General features: G+C 35.8%; 1 protein-coding gene across 1 annotated transcript in view; it reads left to right on the top strand.

Annotated features, from left to right (window-relative positions):
- The window catches only part of ARIH1 (ariadne RBR E3 ubiquitin protein ligase 1), a 120,918-nt gene that overhangs the window by 37,243 nt on the left and 71,000 nt on the right, over positions 1-12,675 (top strand). The window contains exon 2 of the mRNA XM_060005657.1: positions 8,953-9,020. Within this exon, the coding sequence (XP_059861640.1) occupies positions 8,953-9,020 (68 nt within the window). The remainder of the gene's footprint in view (positions 1-8,952; positions 9,021-12,675) is intronic.

The following is a 12,675-nucleotide window of genomic DNA, read 5'->3' as shown; positions in this document are numbered from 1 at the left end:
TTCTATTTGTAGTTTTTTAAAGAACCTCCATACTGTTCTCCATAGTGGCTGAACCAATTCACATTCCCACCAGCAGTGCAAGAGTGTTCCCTTTTGTCCACACCCTCTCCAGCATTTATTGTTTCTATATTTTTTGATGATGGCCATTCTGACTGGTGTGAGATGATATCTCATTGTAGTTTTGATTTGCATTTCTCTAATGATTAATGATGTTGAGCATTCTTTCATGTGTTTGTTGGCAGTCTGTATATCTTCTTTGGAGAAATGTCTGTTTAGGTCTTCTGCCCATTTTTGGATTGGGTTGTTTGTTTTTTTGTTATTGAGCTGCATGAGCTGCTTGTAAATTTTGGAGATTAATCCTTTGTCAGTTGCTTCATTTGCAAATATTTTCTCCCATTCTGAGGGTTGTCTTTTGGTCTTGTTTATGGTTTCCTTTGCTGTGCAAAAGCTTTTAAGTTTCATTAGGTCCCATTTGTTTATTTTTGTAATACAGCTGTTTTTTAAAAAAATATTGGTCTGTAGATAACTGATAAGGACCTACTGTATAGCACAGGGAACTCTACTCGGTACTCTGTAATGACCTATATGGGATAAGAATCTAAAAAAGAGTGGATATATTTATATGTATAACTGCTTCACTTTGCTGTACACCTGAAACTAACACAACATGGTAAATCAACTATATTCCAATAAAATAAAAAAAAATATTGGTCTTATAATCTGGAACTTGCTGAACTCATTTATTCTAGGAACTTTTTTGTAGGTCCATGGAATTTTCTGCATAGATCATGTCATTTTTAACACGACAGTTGTAATTTTTCTATAATTTTTCTAATAGATTTTCTATTAGCTGTAGTTTTTCTAATAGATTTTCTGTAATTTAGCTGTAATTTTTCTAATAGATTACCAAATTAAGGAAATTCCCTTCTGTTCCTAATTTGCTGAGAGTTTTTATGAGTACCAGATGTCAAATTTTGTCAGATGCTTTTTTTGCATCCTACTGTTATGATCTTGTAGTTTTTATTTAGGCTGTTAATATGATTATATTTACTGATTTTTTTTTGAATGTTTAAGTAGCTTTGCAATACTGGGATAAACCCCACTTTGTTGTGGTGTAATTATCCTTCTTTTGATATATTGCTAGATTTGATTTCCTAATATTTTGTTGGGGAGTTTTACATCTTTGCTCATGTAGTAGTTTCTTATAATGTTTTTTGTCTGATTTTGATATCAGGGTGATGCTGGTCTTATAATAGGAATTGGGAAGTGTTTCCTCCTGTTTTCTGTAAGAGATTGTGTAGAATTGATATTTTTGGGTTCCTTAAACCAGGGGTCCCCAACCCCCAGGTCTGATACGGGTCCGCGGCCTGTTAGGAACCAGGTCTCACAGCAGGAGGTGAGTGGCAGGTAAGCATTACCACCTGAACCATCCATAAATTGTCTTCCACAAAACTGGTCCCTAGTGCCCAAAAGGTTGGGGACCGCTGTATTAAACGGTTAGTAGAATTTACCAGTGAAACTATTTGGGTCTTGAGTTTTCTTTGTGCAGAGATTTTAAATACTCATTCAGTTTGTTTAATAGATATAGGAATGTTCATATTATCCATTTCTTCTTCAGTGAATTTTAGTAGTTAGTGACTTTTAAGAAAATTGGTCTGTTTTATCTACGTTGTGAATTCCTGGTCATTTGGGTCTCTTTTCTCTTGGTTAGTCTTTGCTAGAGTTCTGTTGATCTTTAGTACTAGCTTTGGTTTCATTTATTTTCTCTTGGTTTTCTATCTTCAGTTTTATTGACTTCTCTTTGTATTATTTCTTCTGCTTGCTTTAGATATAGTTTGCTTTTTTTTTTTAAAAAAGCATTTATCTTTCTGCATTTCTTATGTAAGCATTTAGTACAATAAATTTCCTCCTAAACAGTGTTAGTTACATTTCACAAATTTTGATGTGTTGTATTTTCATTTTCTTCAGTTCAGGTTGTTTTCTAATTTTCTTCAAGACTTCCTTGTTGGCCCTTAGGTTATTTGATAGAAGATGGTTTATTTTCCGAATAGTCTGTCTACTTGTTAAATGGATTACTGAGAGAGGAGCATTGAAATCTCCAAGTATAATTGAGGATTTGTCTGTTTTTCTTTCATTTTAAACAGTTTTTGCTTTATTTATTATGAGGCTTTGTTGTTAAGTGCATGTTTTCTTAGTAACTTGACCTTTCCATTGTGAGGTTTTTTTTTTTATCACTGGTAAATTTTCTTGTTTTGAAGTTTACTTTGAGAAATATAGCCACTGCAGCTTTTGTTTGATTAGTGTTTTGCATGATACGTCTTTCTTCATCCTTTTACTTTTAGTCTCTATGTGTCATTATATTGGAAAATGGGTTGTTATAAACAACATATAGTTTTGCCTTAAAAAAAAACTAAGCTCTCTGTCTCTTATTTAGCAGCATAAAGATTTCTTTTTTAAAAATTAAGGTATAATTGACATATGACATCAGTTTCAGGTATACAGCGTAATAATTTTGTATAGTTATCTGTCTTTTAAGTGGGTTTTTTCCCTTCACTTTTTATATTTAATGTAATTATTGATGGTTGAATTTTGGTCTTTTAAATTATTTTTCTCTTTGGTCCTCCTTTTCTGCTTTCTTTTGGATTGGATTTTGAAAATATTCCACTTCATGTATCTATTGGTGTTTTTTTTTCCCCGCAAGAATGGCTTATTATTAGAAATTATGTTAACATAATTTATCTCATTAATAGGTTTAAAAAAGATCAACAATGTGATCATTTCCTTTGATATTGTAACAGCATTTGATAAAGGTCAACATCTGTTTCTGATTTTTAAGGTCTTAATTAAATGAAAATAGGTGGATATTTCATTGGACTTTTAATACATACATATACTTTAAACCAAAAGCTAGTATCACACAAAATGATCAATCTCTATTGGTGTTTTTAGCCATCTCTCTTTTTTTTTCAGTGGTTGCTCTAAGGATTATAATATAAATATTTCACTCTTCACAGTCTACTTAAAGTTGATACTTTACCACTCCAAGTGAAACATAGAAACCTTATAGCTATATAGATGACCTTTCTATCAGTCCCTTTATACTGTCGTTGTCATATGTGTTACATCTAACCCTTCACCTTACCATGACATGTTATAATTTTTGGTTTCAACAGTTTTGTATATATTTCAGAAACATAAGAAGAGAAGAATAGTCTATGATATTTACTCATTTACCATTTCTGTTGCTCTTCCTTGTTTCTTGAAATTCCAGGTTACCCTCTGGTACCATTTGCTTTCTGTCTGAAGAACTTCTTTTAGCATTTCCTTTAGAGCAGGTCTGCTGGCAATGAGTTCTCTTGGTTTTCTTTTGTCTGAGAGTATCCTTGTCTTCATTCCTGAACTATACTTTGAGTATAGAAGTCTAGGCTGATAGCTTTTGATATTATCCCACAGGGCCCTGAGACTTCTTATTTATATATATATATATATATATATATACACACACACACACACACACACACACACACACACACACGCACACGCACACACACACACACACACAGTTGTTACTGACATATCTTTAAGTTCACTGACTACTGTCATCTCCTTTCTGCTGTTGAGCCCATCGAGTGATCTTAGGGTTTTTTAGTTCTAAAATTTTCCATTTGGTTCTTTTTTATAATTTGAGCTTCTTTCCTAAGAATTTCTTTCATTCATTTTAAGGTGTTCACCCTTACCCAATGTATCATGTTTTTAACAGCTGCTTTAAAAGTCTTTGTCTGATAATTCTAATATCTGGGTCATCTTGGGGTCAGAATCAAATAATTGTCTTCTCTGTTGATAATTGATCAGATTTTTGTTGTTCTTGCTTTGGTAATTTCAGATTCTGTCCTGGATGTTTGGAATGTTGTGTGAGATTCTGCGTCCTCTTAAAATCCTTTAGAGAGTGGTGAGGATCTTTTGTTTTAGTAAATAAGTCAACCCAGTTAGGTTCTACCTGAAAGTTCTTTCTCATTTTTTGTACAGATTTGGTTCCATTATCTGTTCAGTTTTCAAAGTCTTTGCTATATTGAGTTTGCCCCTCCCATTCCCACTTAGGTTGATCTAGGATTTGGGCAGTGGTTTATATCATAGTTCTGGTTCTGGTTCTGGAAGCCTCTCCTATTCTTTGGCTGTGTTCCACACATGTATAGCTTACATGTGAGCCCAGGACTTGGTTCATACACAGAATTAGGAATCTACTTCTCCATCTCTCCTTTCAGTGATTTCCTCTACACTCTTATCTCCCAGTGGCCCTTTCCTTCATTCCTCTAGCCAGATGCACGGAGTTCTCTCAGTTTTAGTTTCCTGCCTGTCATACCTTGAGGTGAAGTGGCAAGAGAAAAAAGAAAAGAAAATAATAGGGATTCTCCCACACTCTTTTTTATTTTCACACCGGGGTTCGTCTTCCTGGTTCCTGTGTTCAGAGCAGTCTGTTTTCTCTTGTGGTTTTCTGTGGTCTGCAGTAGTGTAGTTTCATGGCTGGGACTGGCCTCAGGGCAGGGCTGGGAGAAAGAAACAAGGGAAAAAGGAAAAAAGTATTCTCTCCACCTCCAGGAGCCTTTTGCCTTAGTCCTCTGGCCAAGAAGACGCACTTGTTTCAGCTTTTGCTGATTGTGCCTACTATACAGTATGCCTATTTGGCCTACCCTTGTGTCAAAGCCAGGAAATAAAGGAGAAAAAACAAACTGATACTCACCATCATCTTATTTGTTGTTTTTCACTGCTCTCCCCCATCTGCCTGCTGTTATTTAATGTTCAGAGTACTCTGTTAGTTGTATTTTGTATTTTGTCCAGAGTTTTTAGTTGTAATTGTGGGAGAGAGTTGTGTTTATTACTCCATCTTGGTCAGGACCAGAAGACAGATTGTTCTGTTTTTAAATAAAAATAAACATTATTGGTATGACTAAAGGTACCCATTTTTAAGTGTATAGTTTGAGTTTTGATAAATGTATTCCCTCATATAACCAGCCATCACATTCAAGAAGTAGAACATTTTTCAGTCTCTCAGAAAGCTCACTTGTGCCTCTTAGCTTTCTGCCATCCTCTCTTCATCCTGCCCTGAATTACCCTTTGGTGGAGGATATAAAGGATATTTAGACATATGACTAGTAGTTAAATGAACTCTTTAATATTCCTTTGGATTGTCCTATATAGAATAAACGAAGGAATATTAGATCCAGATTGTCCTAGGTGAGAATTCACAACTATTCCACTTAAAATATCAGCTTTAAAATATTTATTTATTTAATTAATTTTGGCTGCAGTGGGTTTTAGTTGTGGCATGCGGGATCTTCGTTGGCCACATGTGTGATATTTAGTTGCGGCATGTGAACTCGTAGTTGCAGCATGCATGTGGGATCTAGTTCCCTGACCAGGGACTCAAATCCAGGCCCCCTGCATTGGGAGAGCAGAGTCTTACCCACTGGACCACCAGGGAAGTCCCCACAACTGTTCCACTAAATTAGCTGCATGATATTGGGTAGTTTTTGTAACCTTTTGGAGCCTAGTCATAGTTTTCTCATATTTAAAATGGGAGGTAAGTGTATTTACCTTACAGAGTGCTTTGAGAGTTAAACGAGATGTTTAAAATACCTTGTACAGGGTCTGGAATACAGTAGATGCACAATAAATGTCATTTCCCCATCACCTTTCCATTTATGTGCAATGCACGTAAATGACTTGAGCCAGCTGCATTAAGATAGTGACCCAAATATATTTATTTAGTATTGTGAAACAGCCTCTGACCTATAGTGTAGAGCCCTGGCAGAATGTAGATATTCCGGCATCATCATGTGGTTTAGCCAGATTTTCCAGTAATGTCCTATTGGGAAAAACTTTTGAGCCTGTACCTCCAATACATTATTAAACACATTACACCTACAGAGAAAATTTTAAACAGCTAAAATCAGAAAAATTGTCATGTTTTCTTCATCCTGAGGGATGAGTAGTCTAATGTTCTGAATCCCTTTGGTGATGAGCACTTTTGGGGGTGGAACCTAGGAATCTGTTTTTTTTGTTTTTTGTTTTTTTTTTTTTTTTAGGAATCTGTTTTAAACAGAAGATTCCATAGTAATTTTTGAAGGACGAATAACAGGTTTGGAAACCTCTGGATCAGACCAGTTTTAATTAATTAATTTTTAATCTTTTGGCTGCTGCCATTCGGCATGTGGGATCTTAGTTCCCCAAACAGGGATTGAACCCACGCCTTCTGCATTGGCAGCACAGAGTCTTAATCACTGTACCACCAGGGAAGTCCCGAGACCGATTTTTGAACTCAGACACAGAAAAGGTATTTAGCAATATTAAGTCAAAGAGGGCATTTCCCCTCCTCTCCCTTTTTTCTCTTTGCAAGTTGAGAATTAACAATTCCTGAAACATTTTCCCCCAAGTGTGCTGTCTAGTGGCAGAGATTATATCATGCATTGGATGCCGCAAAGTTATATTTGCAAAATCCCAGTGGATACGACTAGACTTAATTTTCCCAATTAATAGGATTATTGCCCTTATTTTACATATGACTAAATGAATAACTATTTCAATTGTAGGCAAATCCTATTGTAAAAACCTGTTGTATCATATTTCTGGACACTTGACAATGTCTATATTCTGTACAAATATTACAACTTAGGATCAGCTAATAGGTTCCTTTTCACATATTAATTCTTCTAGATTGGGAGTGTCTTTCTCAAGTGTTAAAGGAGGATTCTTAAGGGAGTCTGGGTTCAAGAAGTAAGGAATACCTGGATGGATTAGCAAAATGTGCCTGGAGTGGAGGGTTGGGACTTATAATGTCTGCATCTTCGACTTTTTTGCCAAAGGGGAAGTGGATGTATGTGACTTTTTCTGTGAAAAATGGTATTATTGAGAATAATTGATAGGGATTTCTTTCATGACATTTTTATACAGGATTACTTTTTAACTAAATCAGTAGTTAACTAATACTGTTGTCTAACTATGGTGAAATAAAAGTAGTTTATATACGGAGGCCTTTTTTATAATGTTATTTGATGTAATAAAGTCATACATGAAGTACAAATAAGCAGACTCAGGTTTGACTTTCACTTCTGACATTGTAACTAGCTCTAGTATCTTTGAATGAGTTGGATTTCATCCATCTCTTAGTCCCTGTTGCCTTTTTTTTTTTTAATTATTTATTTTTGGCTGCATTGGGTCTTTGTTGCTGTGCGTGGGTTTTCTCTACTTGCGGCGAGCGGGGGCTACTCTTCGTTGTGGTACGCAGGCTTCTCATTGCGGTGGCTTCTCTTGTTGCGGAGCACAGGCTCTAGGTGCGCGGACTTCTGTAGTTGTGGCACGTGGGCTCAGTAGTTGTGGCACACGGGCTTAGTTGCTCCGCGGCATGTGGGATCTTGCTGGACCAGGGCTCAAACCTGTGTCCCCTGCATTGGCAGGCGGATTCTTAAACACTGGGCCAGCAGGGAAGCCCCCCATTGCCTTTATTCTTTTTTTTTTTTTTTTTTTTTTTTGCGGTACGTGGGCCTCTCACTGCTGTGGCCTCTCCTGTTGCGGAGCACAGGCTCCGGACGGGCAGGCTCAGTGGCCATGGCTCATGGGCCCAGCCGCTCCGCGGCATGTGGGATCTTCCCAGACCGGGGCACGAACCTGTGTCCCCTGCGTCGGCAGGCGGACTCTCAACAACTGCACCACCAGGGAAGGCCCCCCCCCACCATTGCCTTTTAAAAAAATTAATTTTTATTTATTTTATTTTTGGGGGCGTTGGATCTTTGTGCTGCACGCAGCCTTTCTCTACTTGCGGCGAGCAGGAGCTACTCTTCGTTGATGCCCAGGCTTCTCATTGCAGTGGCTTGTCTTGCCCGGAGCACGGGCTCTAGGCGCGCGGGCTTCAGTAGTTGTGGCACATGGGCTCAGTAGTTGTGGCTCGCGGGCTCTAGAGTGTAGGCTCAGTAGTTGTGGCGCACGGGTTTAGTTGCTCCTTGGTATGTGGGATCTTCCTGGACCAGGGCTCGAACCCATGTTCCCTGCATTGGCAGGCGGATTCTTAACCACTGCGCCACCAGGGAAGTCCCCAGCCGAGGGCCTCCCCACCCCATTGCCTTTTTTTTTTTTTCTTGGATCTTTTATTTTTATTTTTTTTAACATCTTTATTGGCCCATTGCCTTTTGAGTTAAAATTCTGCTCACTAGTTTCAAGGGAAATGGAAGTATTTGTGACATCATTGAATGATAAGGCAGTCAACTTTGGGCTTATTTCATGGTGGTAGCCTTTCCTTCTAGAAACGAAATAGCAGCTGAAGATTATATTCTATAAATTATTTCATAGTACAGATATTTTGTTGTTTTCATTAAATATGTCTGAAGGACCTTCTGAATTAAAAATGGTTTGGATTCATTTGAACTATTCATTACGTAAAATTTTAGAAATTTTATTGATTTACAGTGTGCCGATGCGGCAGTCTGTTAAATCTAAATGCAAAAAGGTTCACTTTAATTAGCGCTTAATTATACAGTAGTTTTTCATTTCATTTTTTCTTGGCTTATTTTGAATTCTACTTTAGAATCCCATAGAAACCTGACATATTAGTGTGACAAACTATTTTTAAATAGTCTTGATCTTATAATTAAAACTTTGTATTTTCCTTTTTTTAAGATTTAATTTTATTTATTTTTTGTACAGCAGGTCTTATTAGTTATCTGTTTTATACATATTAGTGTATATGTGTCAATCCCAATCTCCCAATTCATCCCCCCACACACACCTTTCCCCCCTTGGTGTCCTCCATAAACAGTTTGTATTTTCTTAGGGGAATAAAGAAATATCTTAGGAAAGGAAATTTGGGTGGGGTGTTGTAGAACTTTAAATTCAACCTAAAAATTCACTAAATGTCAGTGAAGTGCTATTACCTTAAAATGACTTTTTTTCCCCCTTCTTTAGAATCCAGCAACTATCACAAGAATACTCCTTAGCCACTTCAATTGGGATAAAGAGAAGCTAATGGAAAGGTAAGGAACTATATTGTCAGCTTTATGCTTAGAAGTAACACAGAGAGCCTGTTGAACTGAATTTATGAGACACAAGTAAGTATGTGAACAAACCAGTGTACAAGTGGTATTTGCTTTAATGTATTCCCCATCTGTAAGTTTTGCAATAAACTTAGTGTTAAGGGAGCTCAGGCTTAATATTTCTCCTTTTATTTTGGAGGTGAGGTGTGGGGGCTCTGCTTCTGTGTCTTCTAAAATGTATCCTCTTGAGTACTGAGAACTAAAAATACGTAAAGGGCTAGATACATTCGTGGAGCACACGAATAAGATCTTCCTTTAATTACTTAAAACCTTCATGCCCATAAACCTTTAAATCTACCTTAGGTGTAATAATGACATTTCTTCAGTAAAAACGAAGTTACTCAGGGTATCCTTGCCACCAAAACAGCTGTTTGGACTGACTGGTTTGTTCTCTGGTTTCTGTGCAGGATTAAATTCCATTGGGTATTTTCTCTCTGGAAATGTTTCTGGTTCCAAAAGGGAAGAAATTACTGGGACTGGAGAATGATAATAATAGTGCCATTCTTTATCTTTTTCTCTTCCTTAAATTGGAAATTTGGGGCACTTTGTGGTAGGGTGAGAGCCTTTATTCTATCAGCCTTATTCTCTCAGTCTAAAATTAGCAATTTTAATTTTAAAATTACAACTAGTTTTTGTTATGAACTGAGAACCCAAATATGAGAAGTAAATGGAAAATATTTCCCATTTGATTTTTAAAATCAAAAGCACTCTGCAAAACAGATATTAAATAATACCAAGAATATTACCCAGTTTCTCACATCTTGCACCCCAGCTACAATTTAATAGTAACAACAATAATTCTTAATTATTGAGTCCTCTGTGCCAGGCATTATTTAATTTTATCCAGGTGATAGCTTTATGGAGCTACAAATTATCCCCACTTAATTGATATGGAAATTAAGAGCTTGATGTATTTATCTCAGTTTTGTAACGCAAGGAGTTAGCACTCAAACTCAGGTTTGTTGGACTCCAAAGCTTATGTTCTTAAACACATACTATACAGCTTTCCCAAGGTTCATGAAGAATAAAATCCTTGACTAGTGTGATTTTTCTTTTTTTTCTTTTTCCCGTGGAGCTGACCGCCTTTTTTGAAGTCAGTGGTATTTCTTAATTTTGCTCATATTTATTTTCACACTTACTTTGTGACACAAGAAAGTTTAGGAAAAAAGTAGTTTTCATTGTTTACATCTGATACTCTTCTACTGAACTAGACTTATTTACAGTTTGTTTCTTATTAATATATCTCTCCAAAGACATTCTCAAGTTTGTCCTACAACACTGTTGACACTGCTGAAAGCATTTTTCAATTAACTATTGTAGAACTTAAGTGTGATGAGTATGAATTGAAAATTAGGCAGCTTCTGGGAACTTCTAATGTGTATGAACTTTTCAGTTTCTCCTTGTAATTTCAGTTTCTGTTTTAAAATCTTCTGGAGATATGTTATTGGGTACTTGTAAATTTTTAAACAGTGTTTTTAAATCATTATGCAATATCTTTTTGTGTCATTTAATGAGTTTCACATTACTATATCCTATGTTGTCTGATAGTAGCACTGCTACACTTTATTTCATAATTACTAATATGTTTATATTTCACTACTGATTTACCTTAATTTGTGCTTTATATTTACTGTGTTTTCTGTTTGGTTAGTTTCTTGGCTACTTTCTTGGTTTGATCAAGTTTTCTTTCCCTTTTTCCCCCCGTTATAATTTCAAAGTTATATATTTTATTTTAGCTTTTCTAGGGGTCACCCTTACAATTTGTATATGCATAGTTATATGTATATGTATATGCAAAGTTTATAACAATATTTAGTCACACTGTTTGTATCCATGCCCTGCATAAGACAAAAACTGTAGCATACTTTTCTTCTCTGTCCTCCGTTCTTTCCCTCTCAGTTGGATAAGTTGATAATATTTGAATTTTTCATTTCATGTTAAGCATTTTTACTATCAATGTATTTAACTTCTGTTTTTTTTTTTGGCTAATTTGTTTCTTGCACCCTACTGTTTTCTCCAGATGTACTTTTTTTCCTTCTAGAATAATACATCCTTTAGTCATTTAAGTCAGGTTTCATATGTGATCAGTTTTTGAGTGCTGTAAGAGAAATCCTTAATATTCTGAAATTTTGGAGTAGGTTTTGAAAACATAGCTAGTTGGGCACTTTAAGTATGAGGACTCATGTTTTTGGTTTGGGAAATTCTTATCTGTTATTTCTTTAATATTATCTTTTCTCCATTCTCTTGGTGCTTTCTAGAATTCCTGTTGGTTACATGTTGAAACTTCTGGATTTTTTTCACCTTTTTTCAAAATGCTTCTTCTGTACTTGTCTTTCTACTTTGGTCTGTGAAAGTTCCTCAGGTTTACCTTTAATTCACTAACTTGCTTTTCTTTCTGCCTCCATTCTGCTATTTAGCCATCTTGAATTTATTTCAACCGTATCCAACATATTCATTTTATTCGTTTTGTGGATGCTGTCTCGACATATAACTGTTACACTAGAGTTTTCTTCTAGACTGTTTATCAATAAATAAACATAGAGAGGATTTAAAATATGAATTGGTATTTGGTGTACCGTTCAGAGTATATTATTTTCAAATTGATCACATTCTGGGCTATAATAAATTCCAAGAAAAATTGATATGTGTTCTATTTTCACTCTTGCAAAAAACTCTTAGAATCCCAAAATGAAATTATTAAAATAATTAGAACTAAATAATGAGAGGACAAATGTGGGATGTAGCTGAAGAGATACAGGGAGATTTACAGTCTTAGTATCTATAAGAAAAAAGATAAATAGGTAGAAAACAAAGTGAGGCTTTGAAACAGGAAGGTTAGAAAAATAAACCCAAAGAGAGTAGAATAGGTATTTAAAATGAAAGCAACATTAATGAATTAGAGAACAAAAATAAATAAAGCAGAAAGATGGCTCTTTGAAATGGATTTTTAAAAAGGGAAATATCAAGAGAATGAGAAAACAAGCCACAGACAGGGAGAAAATATTTGCAAAAGATATCTGTTAGCCAATATATACAAAGAATTCTTGGAACTCAACAGTAAGAAAAAGAACCAATTTTAAAATGAGCAAAAATCTTAATAGATACCTCACTAAAGAAGATACACAGATGTCAAATAAGCGTATGAAGATATATTTAACATCATACATCATCATTAGGGCACTGCTAATTAAAATGAAACTGCTAGTTAAAATTACCACTACACACCTATTAGAATAGCCAAAATCCAAAACACAGGGACTTCATTGGCAGTCCAGTGGTTAAGACTCCGAGCTTCCACTGCAGGGGCCATGGGTTTGATCCCCGGTTGGGGAACTAAGATCCTACATGCTGCGCAGTGTGGCCAAGGGAGAAAAAAAAATTTCAAAACACACCACCAAATACTGATGAGGATGTGGAGCAACAGGAACTCTCACTCATTGCTGGTGGGACTGCAAAATGGTGCAGCCACTTTGCTTCCAATTTGGCAGTTTCTTACCATACAGTCCAGTCACGCATTTTGGTATTTACCCAAATGAGTTGAAAGCTTAAGCCCACCAAGACCTGCACATAGATATTCATAGCATCTTTAGTCATA

Source organism: Delphinus delphis, chromosome 2 (assembly GCF_949987515.2).
Source record: "Delphinus delphis chromosome 2, mDelDel1.2, whole genome shotgun sequence".
NCBI lineage: Eukaryota > Metazoa > Chordata > Mammalia > Artiodactyla > Delphinidae > Delphinus > Delphinus delphis.
Note: the sequence above shows the minus strand (reverse complement) of the source record. Positions and strands in the feature narration are given on the sequence as shown.